The sequence below is a fragment of the Monodon monoceros genome, unplaced genomic scaffold (genome assembly GCF_005190385.1).
Source record: "Monodon monoceros isolate NGI ecotype Baffin Bay Population unplaced genomic scaffold, NGI_Narwhal_1 Super_Scaffold_21, whole genome shotgun sequence".
NCBI classification, from domain to species: Eukaryota; Metazoa; Chordata; class Mammalia; order Artiodactyla; family Monodontidae; genus Monodon; species Monodon monoceros.
The window spans coordinates 23,681,618-23,707,649 of NW_021703778.1; the positions used below are offsets into that span (position 1 = coordinate 23,681,618).

A 26,032-nucleotide genomic window follows, 5' to 3' on the forward strand; every position below is an offset into this window, starting at 1 on the left:
AGGACACCTAGATGCTGAGATTACCACCCAGCCTCCCCAGCATGAAGCCCCGCTCCTCTCTCTAACACACTCTCTATAATTTATCTACCACCCAATCCTGTCCACTCAGCACCTCTCCAATCCGGTCCTTCCTCTGATCACTTCACCACAGTCAGAATTCAGGCCCCATCAGCTCCCCCTTGCGTGGCCACACTAAGCTGCACCCAGGCTCTTTTCCAGGTCTTCTCTCTCGAGGCCATCCTCCTCCTCACCATGAGAATTTACTCATGGAACCATCTTATCCCGGCCACTTAACCGCCATCGAGTCCCTCATCCTTACAGCTCACTAAGTAAATATCTCAAATAATTTGAAATCATCTATAAATATTAGTCTAACCTTTCTTCTTTCCTATAGATTAGAAGCTCTAGGAAGGCAGACTTGGCGCTTTCTATTTTCGTTCACCCCTGTATCTCCAGAAATAAGCAGCATGCCGGGTTGACAGTAGGCTCTCCATAGCTATTTGATAAGTAAATGAAAAAATGATTCTGAATTTGCCTTTAGCACCGATGGTACAGGATAAATATATAACCGATTTAAATTGAAGCAAATAACTTGATATTATTCTCTCTGAAACAGAAAATCTCTATGTAGCCATAGCAGATAATTAGTTAAATAAAATGCAATTACTGCACTGTCCCAGATAAGATTCAAATTCAGCAAAGCAAGACAGAATAAATCCTAACTACAATAAAAACACTAATGTTGGGGTCTTAACCCAAGTCAGCTGTGTAACAACTATCTCCCTACTCCCCTCAACCTCCCTCCCTACACGCACGAACACACACACACACACACGGGAAATTTAATCCAAGAAATCTAACTGTGGATATTAGAAATGTTAAACTTCTGAAATTTTTAAAATTTGATAAAAAACGGACAAAATATTTTTTTCTGTCATGGATGCCTAGAAGGGAGAAACAGACAAATTTGGTGGTTGTAGTATGTAAAATATTAAAATGCTTAACTTTTCTAAGGCATTTGATATTACTCTGTTGATTTAGAAACATACAAACTATTATAACACTGGAAGTGTGCTGTGATTTTTATAAATCCACACAAATTAAAGGGAAAAAATTTCAACAAGGAAGAGAATTTTGGCCTGGTCCACTATAAACTGTGGTCTATCATATCAGCATGTGCTGGTACTTTTACTGTCCATTGTAAAATGTATACACCTCTACTTAAGGGCTGATTCTGCTAGTCTGAATGCAAAGCAAAAGATACCCATATTTTTAAAAAACCTCATTTAAAAACTTATGCTGTAGGTAAAAATCCATATCAAAGGACAATAATAATAAGCAAAAATTCACACAAGTGAAAGAATCAAATAAGATGTTACCAAACGTGATTTTTTTTTTTTTTTTTTAAATAACTGCACTGAAGGAGTCAATCTGAAAGGAAAAGAAGAACACTGGAAGAGCCCAAGGATAAACCCTGCTCTGTTTCAACCTGGACTTGGAGAATAACAGCAGGGTGATGAGTGATGCAAAGGACACTGGGCTAAGACCAATGCTGGGCCTCGAGGGCCAGCTCTGTCACTCAGCAGCTGTATTACTCTGGACAAGCTACTTTCTGAGACAGCTTCCCCAGCGTTCTGAACAAACTGCCCTAAGGAGAGCGGTCAGTACCTTTCTCTGTGTCTCGAACTGACCACTCAGGTAGAGTAAAAGGGCTTTAGGTTTTGTACAAAAAGGGCTTTAGGAGTGGAGAGAGAGTGCAGAGGAAGCAAGACCAGTGTAAGTTCTGGAGACAAAACCAATCATTAGAACAAGACATACTGAGGGTGATGATGGAGACACACATTACATGGCGTCTAAAGGAGCCCGGCTGAGGAGGGGACTCCAGATGAACCTGAGCAAAGATATGGAGGTGCATGGTTCATTTGGGGAAACATAAGCAAGTTAATGATTCTGGAGATTAAAGCCTGAAGCAATGCGGGGCATGAAACTAATATGAAAACGCAGACAGAAGTCTCATCATGAGGACCCTATAGGTTCACGCTCAGAAATTTGTCCTTAACATCACAGACAAGTCAGCACATATCAACCCTTCATTATCACTTCAGATGTAACCTTTAGGCTCAGATGCTGTAGGATTAAGAAAAACAACACGATGCCTCCAGGTAACCACCTAGGATACACAGAATAAACTTTGCCCAGACCTTCGCACCCCAGCCCTGGGACGTTAGGAGGGGAGACCCTGAGAGGGTCCAGTGCAGGGCTGGCCACTGGGCTGGACTTGGGGCCAGGACGCTTTCCGCAAGCCCGTCCGCTGAGAAGACGGGCTTGATGACGGTACTGCTCCACTCAGGAAGGCCTGCCCAGGCTGAGATTTCCAACAACCACAGAAGGAAAGCCCAAGAGTGGGGAGAGGGGACGCCTTATTCTCCTCTCTACTGTCAATCCCACTTCCCCGTGTAGGACTTGACACTGTGGGAATCCACGCACGCAGCACTGAACGGAATCACCAAAACCGGAATCCAGCCCTGCTCCCAATGCACCATGTAACGCAAGGCAAGGTAACTGAAACATTTTTTTTTGGAACTTTCATTTCTCCTCTGTAAAGTGGGAGTGATAACAGCATCTGCCCTTAGGGTTGTTTCAAGATTAAATGAAATAATATTTATAAATTTGCCATGTGATGCCAAGCTTTTTTATATGTCTACTTTCAAATAAACAAATATTGATATTTTAGTGACTTAAAAGCAGTGCAAATTTCCTCATTAGCACTCTTCTATTCAGTTAGTAAGTAATCTAAGTTGGAAGAATAAACATCTTTTCTTTAGAATGATTAAAGCTACATTTATCTTGACCCAGTGCAGCCAAAATTTAAAACAAAAAAAAATTTTTTTTTAAATTACGGACTTCCCTGGTGATGCAGTGGTTAAGAATCTGCCTGCTAATGCAGGGGACATGGGTTCAAGCCCTGGTCCAGGGAAGATCCCATATGCCGCAGAGCAACTAAACCCGTGCGCCACAACTACTGAGCCTGCGCTCTAGAGCTCACGAGCCACAACTACTGAGCCCATGTGCTGCAACTACTGAAGCCCACGCGCCTAGAGCCTGTGGTCCGCAACAAGAGAAGCCACCACAATGAGAAGCCCGCACACTGCAAAGAAGAGTAGCCCCTGCTCACCGCAATTAGAGAAAGCCCACACACAGCAACAAAGACCTAATGCAGCCAAAAATAAATAATAAATAAAAGCAATCAATAAAAAAAAGTGGAAATGTTCAATTAAATACAATAATATTTTTTTAAAAAAGAGGCCCAAGTAGAAATCAAATTACATTTACATTAAAAAAATTTTTTTAATCTATAATTATCTTGCATGAAAAAAAGAACTTGCTCTCCACAGACATTTTTGGTTTTCCTTGAGAAACAAGGAGCACGCACTGTACCTGTAAGCAGTGGAGAGCCAATAAGGTGTTTGACACTATGGGATAGACTTAAGTTTTATTTAGCAGCTTATCGTGGAAGATAAGGATAGTTCAGGAGAGAAATAAAGGTTTAAACAAAGGGAATTTTGGGGTAGTGTTTTAGAAATTTTTAGGAAAGAAAATTAGCAGAATTGGTTATGGGACTGAAGGAACAGAGTGAGCGGAGGGGCCAAAGTCAACACTCACACGTCTAGCTTGAGCGGCTGGGTATCAGATGGTGCCACCAACAGAAACAGATAACACAGATTATCAAGGGTGAGATACTCTGTGTAGCCCTTGACGTGCCAATGTGAAGTACCTATGGGAAATGTGGAAATGGCCGCCTGACACCTGGATATAGAATCTCAAAGGTGTGGTATGAGGGGACAATTTGGGGACTCATCAGTATCCAGATGACAGGTGAGACCAGGAGAGTAGAGAAGATCACACACTGAAACGCTGTACAGTGTGGGAAGCAGCAGGTCAAGGATACAATTTTGGGAGCATCAACATTCTGGAGGTAGAAGAGCCACGGGAGATGAGCCCATGGGAAGCACAGAGAGTGAATTAGTCACATAAAAAGAACTAAGAGAGGACGATGTCACTGAAGAAAAGGAGTTTCAAGGGGTGCCCAACAGTGACCAATGCAGCAAGAAGGCCCAATAAAGGGAATCCTACAAGAAAGCTGCTGCAGTGGCAGTGCAGTTTGGGGATCTTCCCAAATTGCCACATAAAAATAGAGCAACTACTATAATGAGGTGACAAAGTCCACCCCTCGACACCAAAACAGAGGGTGAGGGCCAATCACCAAGAGCCACAAGCCCTGAGTACTACCCATATGCCAGGGCGAACGGTGAGAAGCAACGGGGAGACTGAAAGAAGATTCTCCTGAAAAAGGAGAGCCTTAAAACCCCAGCAGGTGCTGACTGCCAGACAGGCAGGCCACACGAGAGGAGGGGCTGAGGCTGGGAAGGTCTGGCCACTTCCAGGGGCAGGGGAAGTGGGGGTGGGGGGTGATTGATGTAGAGGGCGGAAGGGTCAAGCCCCCCGAGCTTTCAAACCTGACCCTTGGCTCCTCTGCCCAGGACAGAGCCCACTGAGAAGAAACTTGCTGGGCCTGGAGTCATAGCTGAGCAGAAAAGGAAAAGCAAGCTGACAAGAAGGAAAGGGAAGATCCAGATACAAGTGCTGGAAGAAAATGATACAGAAAATCTCAGAAAGCAAGCTATGTCTGCGCATTACACAGCAATAGCAGAAGAGGGAGCACGTAAAGCTAGAAAAACCACCCTCAACTTCCTTACAGATGTTCAGAAAACCTACATTCACCTGCACAATTTCTATAAGAAAAAGGAAATGAAATACCAAAATAACATCCCTACAGACAATGAAAGTACACGAGAAACACACACTCAAAAAACAGATGAAAACTGTAATGTTCTATTTGAAGATGGTCTAGAAGACGTGAAAGAGCATAAATCAAAATTAGGAAAACACAAAAGATGTAACAGAACTCAAGAAAGCAGCTATATGGTCTGACAAGGTACAATCATAGAAAACTGGGGGTGAGGAGTAATAGGATAGCATAAGCAAAAACAAAATTTTTACCTGTTTCATGAATCATGAATGGCAGTTTTAATAGTGTATGTGTAATCCAGGATATGGATAATGTTCTAATTCTATCATCTTCTTTTTATCCCTGGGAACCAGAATTCTTGTTAGAGACAAAAGTATTTACTGATATAACATGAAAAGCAAAACACCCAGAGTCATGAATTTGAATTGGAAATATCTGTATAAACTCCTGAGGTCACCTATCTATTATCTGTCTGTCTGTCTATGTATTCACACACATCTGTATGTATATACATGATATAGATATTTATTTAGTTACTGCCTAGAAACAATGACAACCCAGTTGTAGTAAGTACCCCAACTGCCCAGATTGTGAACTGGAAATGCCATTTCCCAAGAAGCCAAGGCTTTCTTGGAAAAGTGACTGATTCCGAGTGTGGCACAAGAATATACAAGATGAGCTAGGACATTGTGCGACACCAGGTAGCAAGGGCACCATCAGAGACCACTAGCATCATGTCAAAAGGATTCAGAAGCCACACTGAAGAAGCCTCCACTGGCCAAAAGATGGGAAGATCTGGTTTGCAATAAGGGTAAGAATTGTAATGAAAGAAACCTAACAAATATCTTTAAATCTATGAGTTCACAGTGATATATCAAAAAAAAATTAGTCACCTATGAATGACAAGGAACCAATTCATTATCTTAAAGACAAGGGAGATAAAATGAAAGAACCAAGCATTTATCCTGCTTTTGCTGTATGAACTAAGTAACTAAACAGTGAATGAGGGAAAGGATTTCTTTATAAAATTATTCCAATTAAAGAATGAGATAAAAATAAAATGATAGAATATCAGTACCTTATGACCCCAACGAATGAATAGACCTAGGCACTGAGCACTGAAACTCCTAGTATCAAAAAGAGTGAAAACCAGGGACTTCCCTAGTGGCACAGTGGTTGAGAATCCGCCTGCTAATCCCACCCCTCTAGGTGGTGACCACTTAGAGAGGTGGGATAGGGAGGGTGGGAGGGAGACACAAGAGGGAGGGGATATGGGGATATATGTATATGTATAGCCGAGTCACTTTGTTATACAGCAGAAACTAACACAACATTATAAAGCAATTATACTCCAATAAAGATGTTAAAAAAAGAAAAGAATCCACCTGCCAATGCAGGGCACACAGGTTCAATCCCTGGTCCGGAAAGATCCCACACGGATCACTGGTCCGGGAAGATCCCACATGCCACGGAGCAACTAAGCCCCTGCGCCACAACCACTGAGCCTGCACTCTAGAGCCCATGAGCCACAGCTACTGAGTCCGCGTGCCACAACTGCTGATCCACGCGCCTAGAGCCCATGCTCTGCAACAAGAGAAGACACCGCAATGAGAAGCCCGAGCTCCACAACAAAGAGTAGCCCCCACTCGCTGCAACTAGAGAAAGCCTGTGTGCAGCAACGAAGACTCAACACAGCCCAAGAAAAAAAAGTGAAAACCAGACATTTGTCTCCTGATGAAGGAAAATGACCCTGCATCTATCTTGCCAGAGGTACTGATCAATCCTCAGATTCTTGCTGCCAATTTCCAAGAATCACATTGTGCTGCACCATGAGTACACAGTCAGCAAAATCCGGACTGTGGGAAATAGTGTAAGTCCAACCACCCAGGTTCCGGAAAAAAGGGGATTTGGTGGGGGCAGGGAATTACAGGGAGGACCTGTAGATTAAAAGAAACTTTAAAAGACATGTAAAGTAAAAAGAGGGGCTATGTAAAGAAATTAAAGTATCTAGAGATACATGTTTGATTGACAGAACTATAAAGAAAAGAAAAGCAGTATGTGCTATAAAGTGAGGACACTGGAGGGAGGGAAGAGGGGCTGGGCATATGGAGGGCTCTGGGGTGGCTGGTAAAGTTTTATGTATTGAACTGGGAGATGGTTAAAAGGTATTTTCTTTATAATTCACTAAGCTATACCCACCCCCCCCCAGAAAAAAACAGATCAGTAAGGATAAAAATTTCCTTTAAGTCAACCAGTTAGGCAGTACTTGGGATCTCAGTGAGAGCTGCTTCAAGAAAAGGATGGAGGGAGAAGTCAGATGGCAGTAGCTTGAGAAATAAATGCACAGGCTCAGCGGCCATGGCTCACAGGCCCAGCTGCTCCACGGCATGTGGGATCTTCCCGGACCGGGGCACGAACCCGTGTCCCCTACATCGGCAGGCGGACTCTCAACCACTGCGCCACCAGGGAAGCCCAAGGATTCATACTTTAAACAATGTTATTCATGGTGAATGGGAGTACAAGGAAAATAACGAGGACCTTTCGTTTTATACTGAATATACTTAGGCAATATTTCCTTTTTTTTCAACATGCTTGTGTTACTTTTGTTAATTATTTTGAACCTATAAATGTTTATCTTTTAAAAGAGCTTCATAGTGACTTTCCTGGTGGTTCAGTGGTTAAGACTCCATGCTCCCAATGCAGGGGACTTGGGTTCAATCACTGGTCAGGAACTAGATACCGCATACCAAAACTAAGATCCCGCACATGGCCACAGAAGTCCTGCGTGCCGCACGTAAGATCCAGCGCAGTCAAATAAATAAATTGAACTTCCCTGGTGGCGCAGTGGTTAAGAATCCGCCTGCCAATGCAGGGGACATGGGTTCGATCCCTGGCCCAGAAGATTCCACATGCTGCGGAGCAACTAAGCCCGTGAGCCACAGCTACTGAGCCTGCACTCTAGGGCCCGTGAGCCACAACTACTGAGCCCCTGTGTCACAACTACTGAAGCCCAGGTGCCTAGAGCTCCACAACGAAGAGTAGCCCTGCTCGCTGCAACCAGAGAAAACCCGCGCACAGCAACAAAAACCCAACGCAGCGAAATAAATAAAATATAAATAATAATAAAAAATAAATATTTTTTAAAAAACTACACACAAAACAATATTTAATAAATAAATAAACAAACAAACAAATAAATAAAAGAGCTTCATAATATAAGCCCTGGGGGAGAAGAGACAAATTGAGAAGAATTTCAAATAGTTTCTGGAGAAGAGTTTAATTTGAAGGTGGAAATACTCCACCTTCAAAGAGGGGGCGTGTATCTCCCAGCTCCTTAACTGTGGGCTACGTGTAAGGAATTCTTTCCAAAGATGACAGTGTGGGAAGCAGGAAAGAGGGTATCTTTACAGTGGAGAAACCTGAGAAACACTACCTCGGCCAGGTGACCAAGGTCAACATCAATACTGATCAATCACATTGATAGGATGTTCCCCTAATATGATGTGATGAAAATGGCACTTTACTTCTGTGGTCTTCCTCCCCCAAAACTCATAACTCCAGTCAGATCATGAGAAAAGCCTCAGACAAATTCCAACAGAAGGGCATCTATAATGTATCTGACCAATACTTCTCAAAAGTATTCTCAAGGTCATCAGAAACAGGGAAAGTGAGAAGCTGTCACAGCCAACAGGAGCCTAAGACAGGACAACTAAAGTAATGAGTATCCTGGATGGGAGCCTGGAACAGAAAAAGGATATTAGGTAAAAACTAAAAATAATGGGCTTTAGTTAATAATAATGTATCGACGTTGGCTCATTAACTATAACAAACATCCCATACTAAATATAACATACTAACACTACAGGAAACTGGGTACAGGATATAAGGGGACCCTCTGTACTATATTCTCAATTTTTCTGTAAACCTAAAACTATTCTAAAAAATACTATTCTAAAAAATATTTTAGGAATAAAAACCCTAAAAGTAGCAACATCACAGTATCTTTACCAAGTTTGCTAGGTTGAGGTTGGTAAGTTTCTGCAATAAATAAAGCAGAGTAAATGGTTTCTATTTATTTTTTCTTTGTCAAATATTATGGACAGATCAACAGACCACCTGAACACTACTGAACACACTCTGAGAACCAAACAATGACTTTGGCAGAGAATGCTATTTTTCACGCATTCCTCAGCACAACAAAACAGGGAAGAAAAATTTTTTACTGCTGTGAATATGAAAATACGTACGACAGGCTGGCGGGAGAATGTTCTTGGTGACACACACTGGGTACCGGCCATCAGAACTGTAATAGTCTACACAAGACGTGCATTTATAAAATACTTCAAAGAGGTCTCACTTGTAAACATTTAATCAGATACAACGGGCAGGAATGCCTTCTACTTCATCTCCTCCCACACCATCTTCACAGGGCTGACAATCAGAGAGCTCTTCCATCAAGCACGCACCCTAGCCCAGCTGTTAAGTTTGTGTTCCCTCAGCCCCTAAGCATGTGATTAACATTGTTTTAGATTTACTCTTATTGTCAAGTCACTTCACAAATGTATATTGTCTTTCAAGTGAAAAGGAACTTCCTCAAGAGTGAGGAAGCAGGACTTCCCTGGTCGCACAGTGGTTAAGAATCCGCCTGCCAACGCAGGGGACACAGGTTCGAGCCCTGGTTCGGGAAGATCCCACATGCTGCGGAGCAACTAAGCCTGTGTGCCACACTACTGAGCCCCCGTGCCACACCTACCTACTGAAGCCCACATGCCTAGAGCCTGTGCTCTGCAACAAGAGAAGCCACCATAATGACAAGGCTGCGCACTGCAACGAAGAGTAGCCCCCACTCACTGCAACTAGAGAAAGCCTGCGCACAGCAACAAAGACCCAACACAGCCCTAAATAAATAAATAAATTTATTTATTGTTTTTGTTTTTGTTTTGCAGTACGTGGGCCTCTCACTGCTGTGGCCTCTCCCGCCGCGGAGCACAGGCTCCGGACGCGCAGGCTCAGCGGCCATGGCTCACGGGCCCAGCCGCTCTGCGGCATGTGGGATCCTCCCGGACTGTGGCACGAACCCATGTCCCCTGCATCGGCAGGCGGACTCTCAACCACTGCGCCACCAAGGAAGCCCAAATAAATTTATTTTTTAAAAAAAAAAAAGAGGAAGAGAGATGGGACATTCATTGTTACATGTCCTATGCGTTCAGCACTGTACTATTCTATATAAATGTCTTACAAAATCTCTCACTTAGTCCTCACCATCGCTCACATGGCAGGTATTACACCTATCCTATGGAGGATGGATATGACGTTAGGAAAAGTAAAGTGACTTGGTGAGACTGTAAACTCAGTAACTAGTTGAGTCATGTCTGAACAGCTCCATGAAGTCCAAGCTTCTTCTACTACAGCCCGCTGCCCCTTCAGGCCTTCTAGGCTTCCACCCCCACCAGACGACTTAGACTGCTGTGCGTGGAGAAGACGTTCACACGCTTTTTTGACGAGAACCAAGTCAAAGGATTGATAAGAGGGTAGTCCCATGACAGAACTTTGCGAACAAAATGTTATGACCAAAGCCTGACCGTGTCCGTGGCTCTTACGAAAATAAAAAAATAAAAAGCTTGGTGAACAGGTGTTATTATCAAAGCTGTTCACGTCTGTACCACACTGTGCACCACTAACCAGAATACTAGATACTTTCTAACATGCTGTGCCTGTGGAAAAAAAGACGTCAGGTTGTAAATGATTTATTAAGTTGACTTGTGTGGCTATATTAAAAAATGGTAACCACAGGACTGTATTTTATGTCCTTTTCCATGAATAAGGGGAAAAGTTTTGGATAAGCATCTTATCGTACTGCCTATCATTACTACATCCTTATGAACCATATGCATATCGTATGAATCAGCAATATCTCTGCTCCTTAGAAAATCCCTAAGTGTTAGCTGAAAAGAGAAGTGGTCAAGGCTTACATAATTCTCCTCTTAAAATGTTTATAATTTTTATTGAAGAAAACTTGAAATAAGATTCAAGTTTTGCTTCAAATAATCCAGAAGAGAAACTGAAAAATTTACTATTGTAATTTCAGACAGAAGTCACTAGCTAAAATCACTGAATTCTTTTTCATACTTCCTTCACTACCCAGCAAAAATCTACTATCTCAGTCACATTTCCTTGGCAGTATTTAAATATGATAACTGTATCACTTGGAGAGAATTTCACTGTGCCATAAAAATGAAACAAAAGGGTTAAGCATAGATTATAATCAAAGTCCTAGCCTTGGTTTTGAGTAATGAGTTCATTAGGGCTTATTACACTATTAAAAATAATTAAATAACTCTCTAAATGAATAAATGCAGGCCATACATGGACCAGAGATGAACCTGTATGTGAACCAGGAACTGAGATTAATCAAATATGGATTCAAATTTTCAAAAAGACTAGAAAAAAATTAAACAATATAACTATTAAACAGGAGGTGTAACAAGAGACAGAATGAAATGAAAACTACAAAACAGATTTAGAAAGCTCCAAAGCGCACCGAGAAAATGGACTAAAACTTTCTACATGGGGAAGATAGTAGTTCCGACTGAATCACACGCCAACTGATAAAGAACCTAAGTCTTGGCCATTACACATTACCACTGTCTAACCCACTGACATAAAACTCATATCCTTCTGAGATCACTGATGTGCCAGTTATATACAGTGCCTTTCCTTTAGTTTCCTCCTACGTAACGCCTTCAGTTTCCCCCCAGCATTTGATTACCATTCATGTTTTCTTAGCACAATTCCAAATTTTGTGTACTTCTAAGTGGCCTTTCAGCTAAAAATTTCAGAGCCATACAAAGACTATTCTTAAAGAACAAGAGGACAGATCACGGACTGACTTAGCACTACTTTCATGACGAGGTCCAGGATGCTGAATAAATCACATCCAATGACAACAGCAAAGAAGGACATTCCAGGCCTACCTGACAGTCATGACCTGTTTATACGAGAAAATGGAGTTCTTCTCAATACAGCTACTAGCAGGCCTCTGCCCAAGAAACCCTCCTTTGATAATTTTAATATTGAAACGTATTTGTTATATTTTTAAAGTAAATAAATATATGCTTAGAGATGCTGTAATAAATATAAGTTTCTAAGATCAAAACCACTGACATTGGGGAATGAGGGGTTTAAAGAGAATGACTTTACATAGGGAGCTACAAACAGTAAGATTTTCTCCAAGGTAATAAAGGCTACAAATACAAATAAATTCAAAGGTGGGGAGGAGACAGATTTTTAGCCGCTACTAAGGAAAGCTGGGGATGACCGAGATGCATGTGGAGATTTCCAAGTCCTGCTGTTCATGTACCATTAGGCCAGAAAAGGAGAAACAAGGAACCTCTACAGGCAAGATTCTATAAACAACGTTTACTTGAATTGAGTTCAAGAACATTTACTGAAGGCACCCTTTGTATCACATTTACTGGTGAAACTGATTGCTGCCTTCAGTCAGGATTAAATCTCTAAGAACTTTAAGCAGAAAAGTGCTAAGCTGTCAAGCAGAGTCTTTTTCTAAGGGACTCAAACCAGAAAGCTATGACAACCTTCCAAAAGGTTACAGCGAGTTCTTTCCACACCCATGGTGCCTATCACCAAGCACGAACACAGCACTTCACCTCAGCACATTTGATTACAGCACCAGCACTGTTCAGTAGAGCCCGCTGCCCCGAGATCCAGAGTGTCTGATGGCCACGCACCAACCCAGGATAAATCTCTACAACTTAGGGCCAGTGTTCATCCAGTTTTTCAGATGAGGAAACACTGACACACAGATTGTAAAACAACTTCTTTCATGTCTAAAGCTAGTCTCTGAAACAAGTAAGTAACACTTCAAAATGTTATTAAAGTGCAATTGGAGATTAGAAGAAATGAACCACAAGAAACTGGGACCCTCAGGAATTGCTGGTGGGAAGGAAAAATGGTGCAGCCACTGTGGAAACAGTATAGCTGTTCCTCAAACAATTAAATATAGAATTACCATATGATACAGCAATTCCTCTTCTGAGTATAGACCCCAAAGAACTGAAAAGCAGGGAATCAGGTATTTGCAACGTTCATAGCAGTATTATTTGCAACACCCAAAAGGTAGAAACAACCCAAGTATCCATCAACAAGTGAATAAACAAAATGTGGTTTAATACGCACAATGAGGTATCATTCCGCCTTAAAAAGGAGAGAAATTCTGACACCTGCTACAACACAGATGAATCTTGAAGACATTATGCTAAGTGAAGTAAGCCAGACACAAGATAAGTAACATTCCACTTATATGAAGTACTTAGAGTACTCAAATTCATAGACAGAAAATAGAATGATGGCTGCCAGGGGCTAAGAGGATGAGGAGTTATTGTTTAATGGCTACAGAGTTGGAGGTTAAAAAGTTCTGGAGATGAATAGTGGTGTTGGTAGCATAACAATGTGAATGTACTTAATACCACTGAACTGTACATCAATAAAAAGGTTAGAAAGTTATTTCTGCCATCATTGGCATTATCCTGAAGCACATCTATGGCTTTAGAACTTTAAAAAATAAAGAAATTTCAGCTTTTCCATTTTTTAACGAGAAAAAATATTCTGTACCTGCGTTAAAGACCACAAATTACTATGTATCTCTTTAGAATCTTAGTGAACCTAAATGATTAACATGTAAAATCATGCAGGAAAAAAGGAACTCTGCTTGGATTGACTACTGTGCCTGATTAGGTATTATTTTACAATAAAAATTCCATATGACCAAACATAAACATTTCTACTCATCATAAAAATGCAGATAGCATGCTCTCACTGCTGATGGCCCAGATTCAATCCTTGGTCAGGGAACTAAGATCCCACAAGCCACACAGCGTGGCCAAAAAGAAAGAAAAAAAAAAATACAGATAAATAGATAAATCTGCATAATATTAGTGAATGTTCACTCACTCACTGTTTCCAGTATTATCCAACTCACATTTATAATAAGGGGGGAAGGGGGAGAGCTACCCCAATTTTCTTTATGTTTCAAAGGCTTTCTCATTTACTTAATATCCCGTTCTCATATAATACATCTTTGACAGACTTCTCTCTGTGGTCACATTCTGTCCTCCCCTACTTAAAATTTACAAAGGAAATCAAAGCCTCATCAGACATACCCTTGATTCCATGGCTCTGCCTGGTGAGGCCCGCTGCAAGTTTGTTGGCTTAAAGGTTAGAATAATTTGTAAGTAGTATTACAATATTTTTACTGCATTTCTAGAACTTATATGTTAGCATAACTTTTTATGTAATCCAGTTAGGAAACCTAAGAAGATTAAAAACCCGTTAAAATAGTTACTAATATATGAGCGAGAAACAAACAAAAAACCCCACAGACCTTCTTGAGAAGACACAATGGGTGGCATGTAATCAGGGATGTATTCTTTTCTTTCCTCTGCATCTTTACTTCCGGGTTGAGGAAACTGAAGTACGTTGTTCTTGCTAACAGGAAATGAAGGAATTTGATGTGGGAAAGTGACAGGTTCAATGTTGTGGATATAGTCTTCTAGTTCATGAAGACTAACCCCCATAAGTTGGAAAGCTTCACCAACATCATCCAAAATTGGGTCTGTCCGGCCATCTGAAACAAAGTCAAAAGCAAAGCAAATTATTTTAAGCAAATTCCATGAATATTTTTTAAAATATTAAGAAAAAAGTATTAGGTAAATATGCAGCTCAGAATCAAATATACTATATACTTAAGACCCAGTCACTGGAAAAAATTGAATAGATTTTCAATAGACTATCATATTGTTTAAATATTAGAAAGTTGACTCTGAAAGTCAATTTTAAATATGATCTGACAACCAACCAGAACACCACAGACAATTCATACTAACAATCAGCCAGTACAGAACTAATGTCAAAAGTAACTTACAGATGGTCAACAGCACCTGGAACAGTGGCTGACACAAAGTAAATGCCCGATAAATATTACTATTATTATATTTTATCGAATAAGTATTGATAGAATGCTGAGCTAGGTAAATGTCCATTCCATTTTCTCTACTGCTCAGTGATACAACTCTGGAAACTACAACAGCGGTTGGCATATAGTTGGCACTCCATAAACATTTGTTGAATGAATTATACCACTGAATCAATTTTTTAAATCCAAGAAAATCTGCTGAAAGGGCTTAGACCATAAAGGTAATTTACATGTAAAATTTAAATGTATTTAGAAGACACCGTATAAAATGGGTAGAGATAAAATGATAAAACATTAGATATAGTGAGATTCTCTTTACAAAAGGAAGTTTCTCCTCTGCCTGCCCTTAGCAGAACTTAAGGTCTCTACATCTTTTAAAACTTCTATGAAAATTCCAGTTCCAGATTTCCAATAAATAGCTTATTTTTTTTAACTATCATCTCCTATGATCACGCCAAACTGTTTGTCTGAAATTAAATCATGATGTAAAATGGAAAAGAATAATCCAAAGTTCATAAAAATTAGACACATGTTTGCTCACACCCACACAAGGAAACTTCTGGAAGGATATACATCCAACTGTAACAGTTTATGGGGCTGAAAGCTGCAGAACAGGGGAAGGGCAGAGTTGAAGCAGGAGACTCGTTTCTAACTTCAAAGATTTTGTAGTCTGAATTTTTATACAAGTATGGGTTACTTCTTTGACGTAGAAAAAAGAGAGGATAAATAAAATGAATACTCATTCTTTCCCTTAATGACAGACAGGCATTTCAACTCTTTGATTCTTATTAAAAGCAGTATTCTTTTCTCAGTCTTAAAAATGTGGTCCTCTTGAATTCTTCCACATTTTTGCAATTTCAACCCAAGACCTTCTGGTGTTCCCCCTGCACCCTTTTGGGTACCGGCTTTCAGAATTTTTCCTTTCTCTCTCTTCCTACTCTCACTGTCTCAGCCTAGTTTCAAGTTCTCCCACCTTGCGCCTCTCTTGCACTTAACCGACAGCACAACTGTCTTGAAGCATCACTTTAATCACACAATCCCCCTCCGTAAGAGTATGCAGTGTTTCCTACCACGTTGTAATTTCTCTCTCTGTTAAGTCCCTCCCTAATCTGATCTCGCTCCATTTAACATCTTCCTCTAGCACCTTCCAAATGAACTGGTTACATATGCCAAGCTGGCCGCCTCACTTACTCCCACTTGGTTATCTCAGGTTATGCTTTTCTCTACCTGACATGCTCCCTACATTATACAACCTTGCTTCACGGCTCAACTCAAATCTCATCTTTCCAGTGAATCCTGCCCTGGAACCCAGAGTGTACATGTGTCTCTCCTTCACCGTATTCCTTTTGCATTTACTGCCTATACCTATACCGTGCACTGCTTTCAGTGTATACACACATTATTTAATGTATAATACAATGCATACAGAAACTTCTGCCTCTGAATGCTTTGGCAAATCGTTACCTTAGGGAAATTTTCAAATGCATTATTTGTTGAATTGATAGTAACTTCTGATACTTGCTTTAACTTTAGAGCATTTTTTTAAAAAGGAACAAATACCATCAGTTTGCTTTTACTGACATTTCGACACCCTTTAACACACCTTACGGGCAGGGATTGTGTCTAAGTAAGCCTATGTCTCCGACATGTAGCACAGAACTCAGATCATAAGTGGTGCTCAATAAACGTGTGTCAGAAAGACAAAGGAAATAAAGAAACAGAATACAAGATTGCATAGTGGTGACCTGATGTTACAGTAACTCCGGTTCAAAATAACAATAGTGTAGAGAAAAGAATATTTAAAAGTCTATGACTAATAAGTATACCAGGAATTAGCATTTTCAAAAAGTCACCAAACCACAATGGAGAATGAACCCGATCATCGTATTCTCACTAAAAGCAAGAAAATCATTACAGAAATTGGTTAATTATCGAGGTTCACATTAACACAAAACAGGGATCACCCGATGACTCTAGAATACCTGGTTGCTTGGAGTGTCAGCACCTGTCTGGTACCATGTATAAGGCAGGAACAGTAACTATGTATTCAGGGTTATTCTGATTACCTAAAGGTACAGAACATCTGTCCTCATTTAGGGAGCTTGGTAGCAAAAATATAACCTGGACTACGTATGCTGTAACAGTATACTCAAGCACCAGAAGGGAGGAGGGAGGGAAGAGAAGCAAAAGCAGACAGCAGTGTGCTGGTGGTGTATTTTAAAGATCAAGATGAATGAGAGCTACTCAACAGTTCCAAATTCAGATTAGAAGTATCCATGAAATCAAGCTGTCTAAAAATACACATTTTTAAAACTCAAAAGATGAAATGACTAAATAGTTATTATGGTGGTGGATTATCAGTTCACTTATTTATTCAACAACTATTTCCTGGGTGCCTATTCTATTATGGCACTGTACTAGGTTACAGAATACAAATATAATACATTTGTCTCCTGGGGAGGGGAGAGGGGAGGGTGAGAGATACACACAGATGATTACAAAACAAGGTGTTCAATAACACAGCAGAAATATGCACAGAATTATGAGAACAGATGTCACGAGTTTGCTAAAGCAAGTGATAAGTGAATCTCAAACTAGAAGTCGTACTACTGGTGGACCAGGGGGCGAAGGACACACTAGGAAACAGCATGCATGCAGGAACGGAGGCTTAAAGTGTTTCGGAAAAGGCAGGTAGCTCAGCATGGTTGCAGATTTAGGATGACAGAATGGCAGAAGATAAGAAAAATACTAGCTCACAAAGGGAAGTGTGTGCTGCTCGAGAGCTTAGATTTTTCAGCCTGTAACCAACTGAAATACTTTTAAGAATGACAAAACCAGATTTGCATGATGGAGAGATTAACATATTATTCTGGCAGCACTATGGCGCTGGAATGGAATTTGGGGCCTAAGAAGTAAAGTGTATTCATGGGTCTCAACTTTTCAGTGGAGCAATCTCTTTAACAAAAAATATCCTATAAAACACTTCACCCAGTTTTCCAGCTGAACACCTGAAAAATAATGCCCCCTGAAACTTAAATGAGGGGTAGATCCCCCTCCACACACACAGACTTCCCATCAATGAGATGATGTGTTGCTTCTACTAAATATTCCAACTTAGTAAATGCCACCAGCTATACACACTACCAGACATTTGCTTAAAAACCATGTACTGTAGCCCAGATTACCTGGGGAGCCTTGTAAATTGCCGATGATCCCTCTACCACACTTTGATAACCACTGACACAAAAATATAGAAGAGGAGGAAATCAATGGGTGGCTGAGACGTAAGCCACAGGTAATCTAAGTGAAACCGACCAAGTCGGCCTTGGGAAGGAGTAAGGAGAGATGCTGTCTATGAAACGAACACATACAGAAAGAAGAGGCAGTGTCCCTAACGGACCAGAGCTGTCAACGAGTATGTGTTGTCAGGAGCTGAAGAATGGCCAGGCTTGTAAGAAACGGCCGGTAGACGGAGCGCCTGTGACAACTAGTTGTAGTAGTTTGCGGGCAAGGGAGGAAAAGAACCAAAGTAACAGAGGCTGTAAGACATTCTGGAGGTGGTTCTACACGCAGCCAAAAGCAGACAATGATTAAGACCGATGATCAGATCACAGAGGAGGGCAGAGGCTGTGGAGCTGGGAGCGGGGACAGGGCTCGGGCTACGGGCGGGATAAGTTAGCGGCTGACGAAGAGGGACCAAAGGGATGACTCGAGTTTCCAGGGACGGCGGGAGCGGAGGGACGTCAGCGGCCGAGAAGACACCCAATCGCGGGGTGGGGGAGAAGAACCAACACCTCCTGGACGCCGGTAGAGCGAAGGGGAACGCGGAGGTGTCACCCGTGACTGGCCAGAGGCAGCCCTCCCGCACCCAGCCCGGTACTCACACAGCTCAGAGTACCGGTGGCAGCCCCGTCCCAGCTGCTGCAGGTAACGCTGCAGCACGTCCGTGAGGAGGTGGCAGGCGCTCAGTTGTACCGAGTCCCAGCCCAGCGCCTGGCAGATCTGCGCCACCGAGACCCTCAACAACGACCTGGAGTAACTCTCGCACATCCCGCTCCGTGGACTCCACCGCAGTCCTTGCTGCCACTTCTCTCCACCCCCGCCGCCTAACCTTAGAAGAGCCCCTGATTCATCCTCTAGGGCCCCCGCGGCGGGGAAATCGTCCCCCCCGACCCCCGGCGACCACCTCAAAGCCACAGCAGCACGGAGCGCGCCAGCCTGAGAGCCGCCATTTTGGACTCGCTCCGCCTCCCGCTGGATGGTCGCCGGGGGGAGGCAGCACTAGCCGAGTGCGGAGCGCGCCGATGAGGAAGCTCCGCCCCGTTGGGGCAGAGCGATGGTCCCGGTATCGACTCTCGGGCCTGGAAGGATGCAGGAAACGGCAGCTCCGAGCGCCGGTGGAGGATGCGCCCGAGGAGGCAGGTGCTTGGGGCCTTCCCGGGGTGCTCGCTCGCAGATGAAGGAGGAGGGAACGTCAGTGGTTCAGGGGTCGAAGAGCGAGCCGGGATATGAACCTGAAATGCGGGTGTTAGAGAAGAGTGGGAACCTGAGAGGCTGTGAGTGCAGGGGTGGTATTTGGGGCGTGGAAACTTCAGGACTCTCCCAGACTTGGATCTAATCCTCTGCTTGCCTCTGCTAAAAAAAAAAAAAAAAAAGAGCTGCTTACCATTGTATAGGTTAAATCAGGTCCAAGCTGTTAAGCATGCCATTCAAAACCCTTCACAATAGGGCGGGGTGCAGGGTGTGGCCAGCGTGGCACTGACCTCCGGGCAAAATTTACGGGGGCAGCAGAAAACGTAATCAAGATCAATAATATTTTAATACAACTTTAAAAAATCCGACCACTGCCCCCGAATTCCGGCCTCACTCCTTTCTAATCCCAGCCCTGGTTTCAATAAAACTTTATTTACAAAAACGGGTGGCATGCTTGTGAGCAAGAGTTTGCCGATGTACCTTCACCAGCCTCTGGGATCTGTCAAAGGAAGAAAGGACTCAGTTGCCTGCGGAAAGTCCTTAACTCAGCGAAACAGTCTGTGTATGGAGAACTGTTGCCTGCCCCAGGCTTCTCCTCGCTCCAGCCAAGGGTTGCCAGATCTTAACCAGATGCGGGACACCGAGATTTTGTGATCAATAGCTCGATCAATATTTTTAATTATTGGAAATACATTTTTTAAATTAATTAATTTATTTATTGGCTGTGTTGGGTCTTCGTTTCTGTACGAGGGCTTTCTCTAGTTGCGGCGAGCGGGGGCCACTCTTCATCGCGGTGCGCGGGCCTCTCACTGTCATGGCCTCTCTTGTTGCGGAGCACAGGCTCCGGACGCGCAGGCTTAGTAGTTGTGGCTCACGGGCCCAGTTGCTCCGCGGCATGTGGGATCTTCCCAGACCAGGGCTCGAACCCGTGTCTTCTGCATTGGCAGGCAGATTCTCAACCACTGCACCACCAGGGAAGCCCCTGGAAATACATTTTTTAAGTTTTAATTTGCAAGCCAAACTAATCCCACGGTTAAGCCAGATTCAGCCTATGGGTAGCCAGGTTGCAGTGGCTCACCTACTCAGTCTGTTTATCCTTTTGTGCTTTTTTCTTCTAAAAGCTTCTGGAGTGTTCCTACCTTCCCCTCCTCTCTCTCCTGAGTTCCCCTCTTCTTGCACCTATCACAGTGCATTTAGTATTTGAGTTTACATGCCTCTCCAATAAACTCTGAGTTGCTGCATGGCTCTACGTTTTCCTTATAGGGACCATTCCAGAACTTTGAACATAATATTCAATTTTTTTGAAGTCGCAGAAACCCAGTAGAATGGAAAATATGATTCTTCCAACAATCTGTAGACAAGGAGCAAGATACTGGGTGGCAGGGTGCCTATAATGTTTTCTCCACTGATACTTCTGTCCCCAAGATTATCAGGGACCTTCTAGATGCTAACTCTGGGGGACACTTTTCAGTCCTAGACTTGCTTGACCATTTTGTAGCCATTTGATACTGTTGAACACTACCTTAATTTTGAAACTCTTGTACCTTGGATCTCACAACACCCTGCTCTCTTCTGTTCCAATACTTCTGGAGGCTCCTTTTACATCTCTTATATTGCCTCTGTGTTTTTACCCCTTAGTCTTTTATTTTGGAAAATTTCAAACCTACAGAAAAGTTGAAGCAAGTATAAACACAGGTACACACTTCACTTAGATTCACCAATTGTTAATATTGACTATTTTGCCACATTTACTATGTATACATACACACACACACACACACACACACCTTTTTTTTTTTTTCGTAACAGTTTGAAAATAAGTTGCAAACTTCGTGATATTTAACCCGGAAACAATTCAGCATGTATATCCCCAGACAAGGACGTTCCCCTACATAACCATGTGTCGCAGATTCAGTTCTCCAGTTCTGAGGTGGAGATCAACCTGCAGGTTTATTGAGTGCTGCTGGGATCCACACCTGTGAAAGGGAAGGGGGTTGCACTGCATTTTCAAGGAGGGCCTCAGGCAATCCCATAGGGAGCTCTAACTGGGGGATGGCCTATCACCTCTGCCCTGAGTTGGGACAAGGGGGCTGGACCTTTATATTCCCTTGTTGGTAAGTCATTGCCTGAGGGCTTCCCTGGAAACGGTGTGTGATCTCGGGCAAAGGAGCTGAGTGCAGCTGGGGCAATTCCACAGAACACTGAAGCCTTTAATCCTGAGCAGTGCGTTATGATAGTCCCTACTGTCTTAGTTCCTTCTGGCTGCCATAACTCAGACTGGGTAACTTATCAACAGACATTTATTTCTCACAGTTCTGAAGGCTGGAAGTCTGAGATCAGGTTGCAGCACGGTCATGTGAGGGCCCTCTCCTGGGGCACAGATTTCTCAAGTTGTATCCTCACAAGGTGGGAGGGGCTAGGGAGCTCTGTGGGATCTCTTTTATTTAAAGCATTAATCCCATTTAATAAGGGCTCCACCCTCATTACCTGATTGCCTCCCAATCAGGTAATAACACTGTCACATTGGGCATCAGTTATTATTTATAAAATATTGGCTATATTCTCTGTGCTGTATATTACATCCTTGTATCTTATTTTATACCTAGTAGTTTGTACCTCTGAATCCCTTTTCCCTATCTTGCCCCTCCCCCAACCCCTGCATTCTTTAGGTCTTTAAGGGTGCCCTGATTTCTGCCTCCCTCTCCCCCCTGCGCCTTCCCCAAGCTGGAGGGCCAATCTCAAAAGTTTGTGCTCAGCCTTCCCACTGCCATAGTTCTTACCCCAGAGGCCAAGGAACCAGCATGGGGATTGTACCAACTTCCCCATATGTGTGTTCTACTTACACATTCAGGAATCAGGGAATTGACCCTGAGTGGGTCCATCAACCCGGGGAACCCAGTGTGAGCCGGATCTGGGCCAAGGCTCCATTTATTAGTTGGCCTCCTGTGACCCCACTCTAACTGGGGGCCCACAATGACTCATTTTCTGGTTTCAGTCTCAGTGCAGAGAATGCGTCTTCTAGGTGAGGACTGTAGGCCCCAGTGCAGCAATGGCATCACTTTTTATTCAGCTGGTGTTCAGAACTGCAGTTTTCAAACCTAGAGTTTCCAGTGATAACAATAATAATGTTTCTGAAAGTTGCAAATATCCCATATTAAATAGTAAGAGAAACAAATGTTCATTAGAGGACAAATTATTAGAAAAATGGAAACTCAATCTTGGAATATTAAAATTAACATTTCTAGCACTTCAGATACTCTCTAGACAGGTCTCAGAAAGAAGTTATGTAGTAAACCTTACTAATGCAAACATTTGTCATTGTTATTGCACTGATCTGATGCTTAGCAAAGAAGGAGGGGGTGTGACCTGGGGGACTTTCAAGCTTGCTTTATAAGACTCCTTTCTGTGGGTCTAAACTGCATAGCATGGGGTGCTCACAGTCTTGCCTCAGGTCACCTTTCCAGATTTATGTCACCCCAGTAGTTTAATTTCTGTTGGTTACTGCTTCTGTTGGTGAGTTAGTTTAAACCTCACCTCCTTCAAGCTAGGATGCCTTTTCAGTCTGGTCATCTAACCCCAAACTGGGCTCATCTTCACCCAAACTTGGCTATGTGCTCACCAATTATAACCTTCCACACATCTCATTCAGATGTCCCCAGCTTTACTCATACTCATTTATGTGTGTATATGTTTGTGATTTTTTTACCTATATAGATTTAAAAAAAAGAATCTACCGGGCTTCCATGGTGGTGCAGTGGTTGGGAGTCCGCCTGCCGATGCAGGGGACACAGGTTCGTGCCCTGGTCCGGGAAGATCCCACGTGCCGCGCAGCGGCTGGGCCCGTGAGCCATGGCCGCTGAGCCTGCGCTCCGCAACGGGAGAGGCCACAACAGTGAGAGGCCCGCGTACTGCAAAAAAAAAAAAAAAAAAAAAAAAATCTACCACCACATTCAGGATCCTGAGCAGTTTGATCTGTGCCCACTGCCCTTTTATAACCATACCAGCTTTCCTATTACTCCCCTACCCCAGTCTGTGATCCCAGGCAACCACTCATCTGTTCTCCATTTCTAAAATTTTGTCACATAAAAAACATTATATACATGGAATCATATAGTATATAATCTTTGAGAATTTTTTTTCAGCATAATTTCCTGGAAATTCATGTTACTGTGGCTATTAATAGTTCAAACTCATTTTTAAAATTTATTTATTTTTGGCTGTGTTGGGTCTTCGTTGCTGCGTGCAGGCCTTCTCTAGCCGTGGCAAGCGCAGGCTACTCTTTGTCGTGGTGCGTGGGCTTCTCATTGCAGTGGCTTCTGTTGTTGCAGAGCACAGGTTCTAGGCACGTGGGCTTCAGTAGTTGTGGTACAAGGGCTCAGTAGTTGTAGCTCATGGGCTCTAGAGCGCAGGCTCAGTAGTTGTGGCTCACGGGCCTAGTTGCTCCGCGGCATGTGGGATCCTCCCAGACCAGGTCTCGAACCCGTGTCCCCTGCATTAGCAGGCAGATTCTCAACCACTGCGCCACCGGGGAAGCCCCGGGAATTTATTTTTACTTATTTTTTTGGCTGCTCCACCTGCAGTGGAAGCACAGTCTTAACCACTGGACCGCCAGGGAAGCCCCCATTGAGGCGAATTGAGGCAACTGTACAAGGGATCGTTCTGTATTATTTCATACAACTGCATGTGAATCTACAATTATCTCAATAGAATGTTCAATTAGAAAACAAGCAAAAATCACACACACACACACACACACACACACACACACACACACACACAGTGCTCAGAAACTTTTGGAAAGAGAGTATCTAAGTTCCACACAAACAATATGCATGATTAACCCCACTCATTGGCCATCAGAGAAATGCAAGTTAAAGGTATTATTATATAACACTACACTCCTACCAGGATGGCAAAATGAAAAAGGGTGACAATACCTAGTGTTGATGAGGATGTAGACAACTGCCAGAAAGAGTATAAACTGGTATCAATACACCCACTCTGTGAAAGTGTTTGGCAGTGCCAAAGCGGCAGAACATTTACAGAACCTATGGCCAAGCAATCCCACTGCTAGGTATGTACACAACAGAAATTCTTTCAAATTTAAACCAAGAGAGGTGCACAAAAGATTTAGAGAAGCATTTATAATTGTTCCAAGCCGGAAATAACCTAAACGTCCACCAACAGAATTACTAAACTCTAAGATATTTATCATGTGTGGTAACAAAACGATGAAAAAAACTGCTCTACAAATGCGAATGGAATCTCCCAGACATACTGTTAAATTTTAAGAAAAAGCCGACCCCAAAGGCTTCATCTGTATGATTCCGTTTACTTAAATTTCAAAAACAATCAAAACACATCTATGGTGATAGAAGTCATGATTGTGGGTACTTTTGTGGAGATAACAAAAAGGGCAGGGACACAAGGGAGGCTTCTGTAACGACAGGACCTTTTAGATCTTGATCTAGATTGTAGATACATGAGTGTTTACACTTTGCAAATTTTCCTGAGCCATATACTTACGAATTATGCCTTCTTTTGTACATACACTATACTTCAATAACAGTTTACCAAAAAACCTTACCACGTTTTTTTTTCATTATTTGCTTGTCTTTGCTCCAGATGGTAAGCTCCTATAGGGAAGTATAATTATCACCATCGTAGCTTCAGAATTGAAGAGTGCTGATACACAGAACATCAGAAACACGATATTGAACCGATGGTCACTTACATAGATCAGGCAACATTTAATCAGATACAGCATTCGTCCCACATCAGTTTCTAAGTATTTTGCAAATATTGATTCTTTTAGTCCTCATAACAACCCTATGAGGTAAGTACTATTTTCATCATTTTACAGATGATAAAACTGAAAGATTAAGTAACTTGCCCAATGTCAACACAGCTGGTTAAGGGCTGAACTGGGATTCCAACCCAGTTTGCCCCAAGTTTATGCTCTTAACCACTGCTCTATACATCGAACACTCGTGTGGCTGGTAAAGTTAAATCCTTGCTTAGTTTTATTTTCTCAAGACCCCATGCTGCATCTGCAAGAAAGTAGTGGAAGTGCAAACTTTCTAACACAAATTAATTTGCAACACAGATGAGCTGATGTCACTCATAGGCAAAGAACTCTTCTGTTTCAATGAGAAAAAGAGAAAAACTCACTTAAAAAAATGGGCAATGAATGAGTAGTCTATTGTCTTTTCATCCATCAGATCATTAAAGATTAAAAGACAGTCTCAGCGAGTAGAGGAAATCAATTTTATACACTGTTAGCACAAGTTTACCACCTTTTTTGAGAGCTATTTGGCAGTGTCTATTAAATTAAAAAATGTACGTAGTCTGAGTCATTGATTCCACTTCCAAAAATTAAGAACACAGAAGTACTTGTCCAAGTGTGCAAACACTTCCCCAAGGAGGCTTATTAACAATTATCCTTGTGACATTTCAGAGCAACACAGGTAAAGACCTATGAGCCTTCAGAGAAAACCAAATGTCACAAAGGCTCAGAAATCAAAATGCCTCTTGTTAACATTTCAGGGAAGCTAGAAAATGACCCTGAGATTCTGTTCAGTTTCTTTCCCTGGCAGCCTTCTTCTTAAAGTGGCAACACTGCTCTTTACAGGTTTGTGGTTGCTAATCCATTTTTGTATCACTTATTGTTCATTTTTATGAATAGTTATTGGCAAAATAATAGCATATGCATGTATTTATTTAATGTTTTTTAAAAGAGTAATATAAAGTGTTAAGTG

General features: G+C 42.3%; 1 protein-coding gene across 1 annotated transcript in view; it reads right to left on the minus strand.

Moving 5' to 3' along the window:
- The window catches only part of TAF3 (TATA-box binding protein associated factor 3), a 151,335-nt gene extending 132,283 nt beyond the window's left edge, over window positions 1-19,052 (minus strand). Inside the window, exons 1-2 of the mRNA XM_029237818.1 lie at window positions 18,686-19,052; window positions 14,211-14,453 (exon numbers count right to left, since the gene is read on the minus strand). Of these exons, the coding sequence (XP_029093651.1) occupies window positions 14,211-14,453; window positions 18,686-18,851 (409 nt within the window). The 5' untranslated portion in view covers window positions 18,852-19,052. The remainder of the gene's footprint in view (window positions 1-14,210; window positions 14,454-18,685) is intronic.
- Between the last annotated feature and the right edge of the window lie 6,980 nt (window positions 19,053-26,032).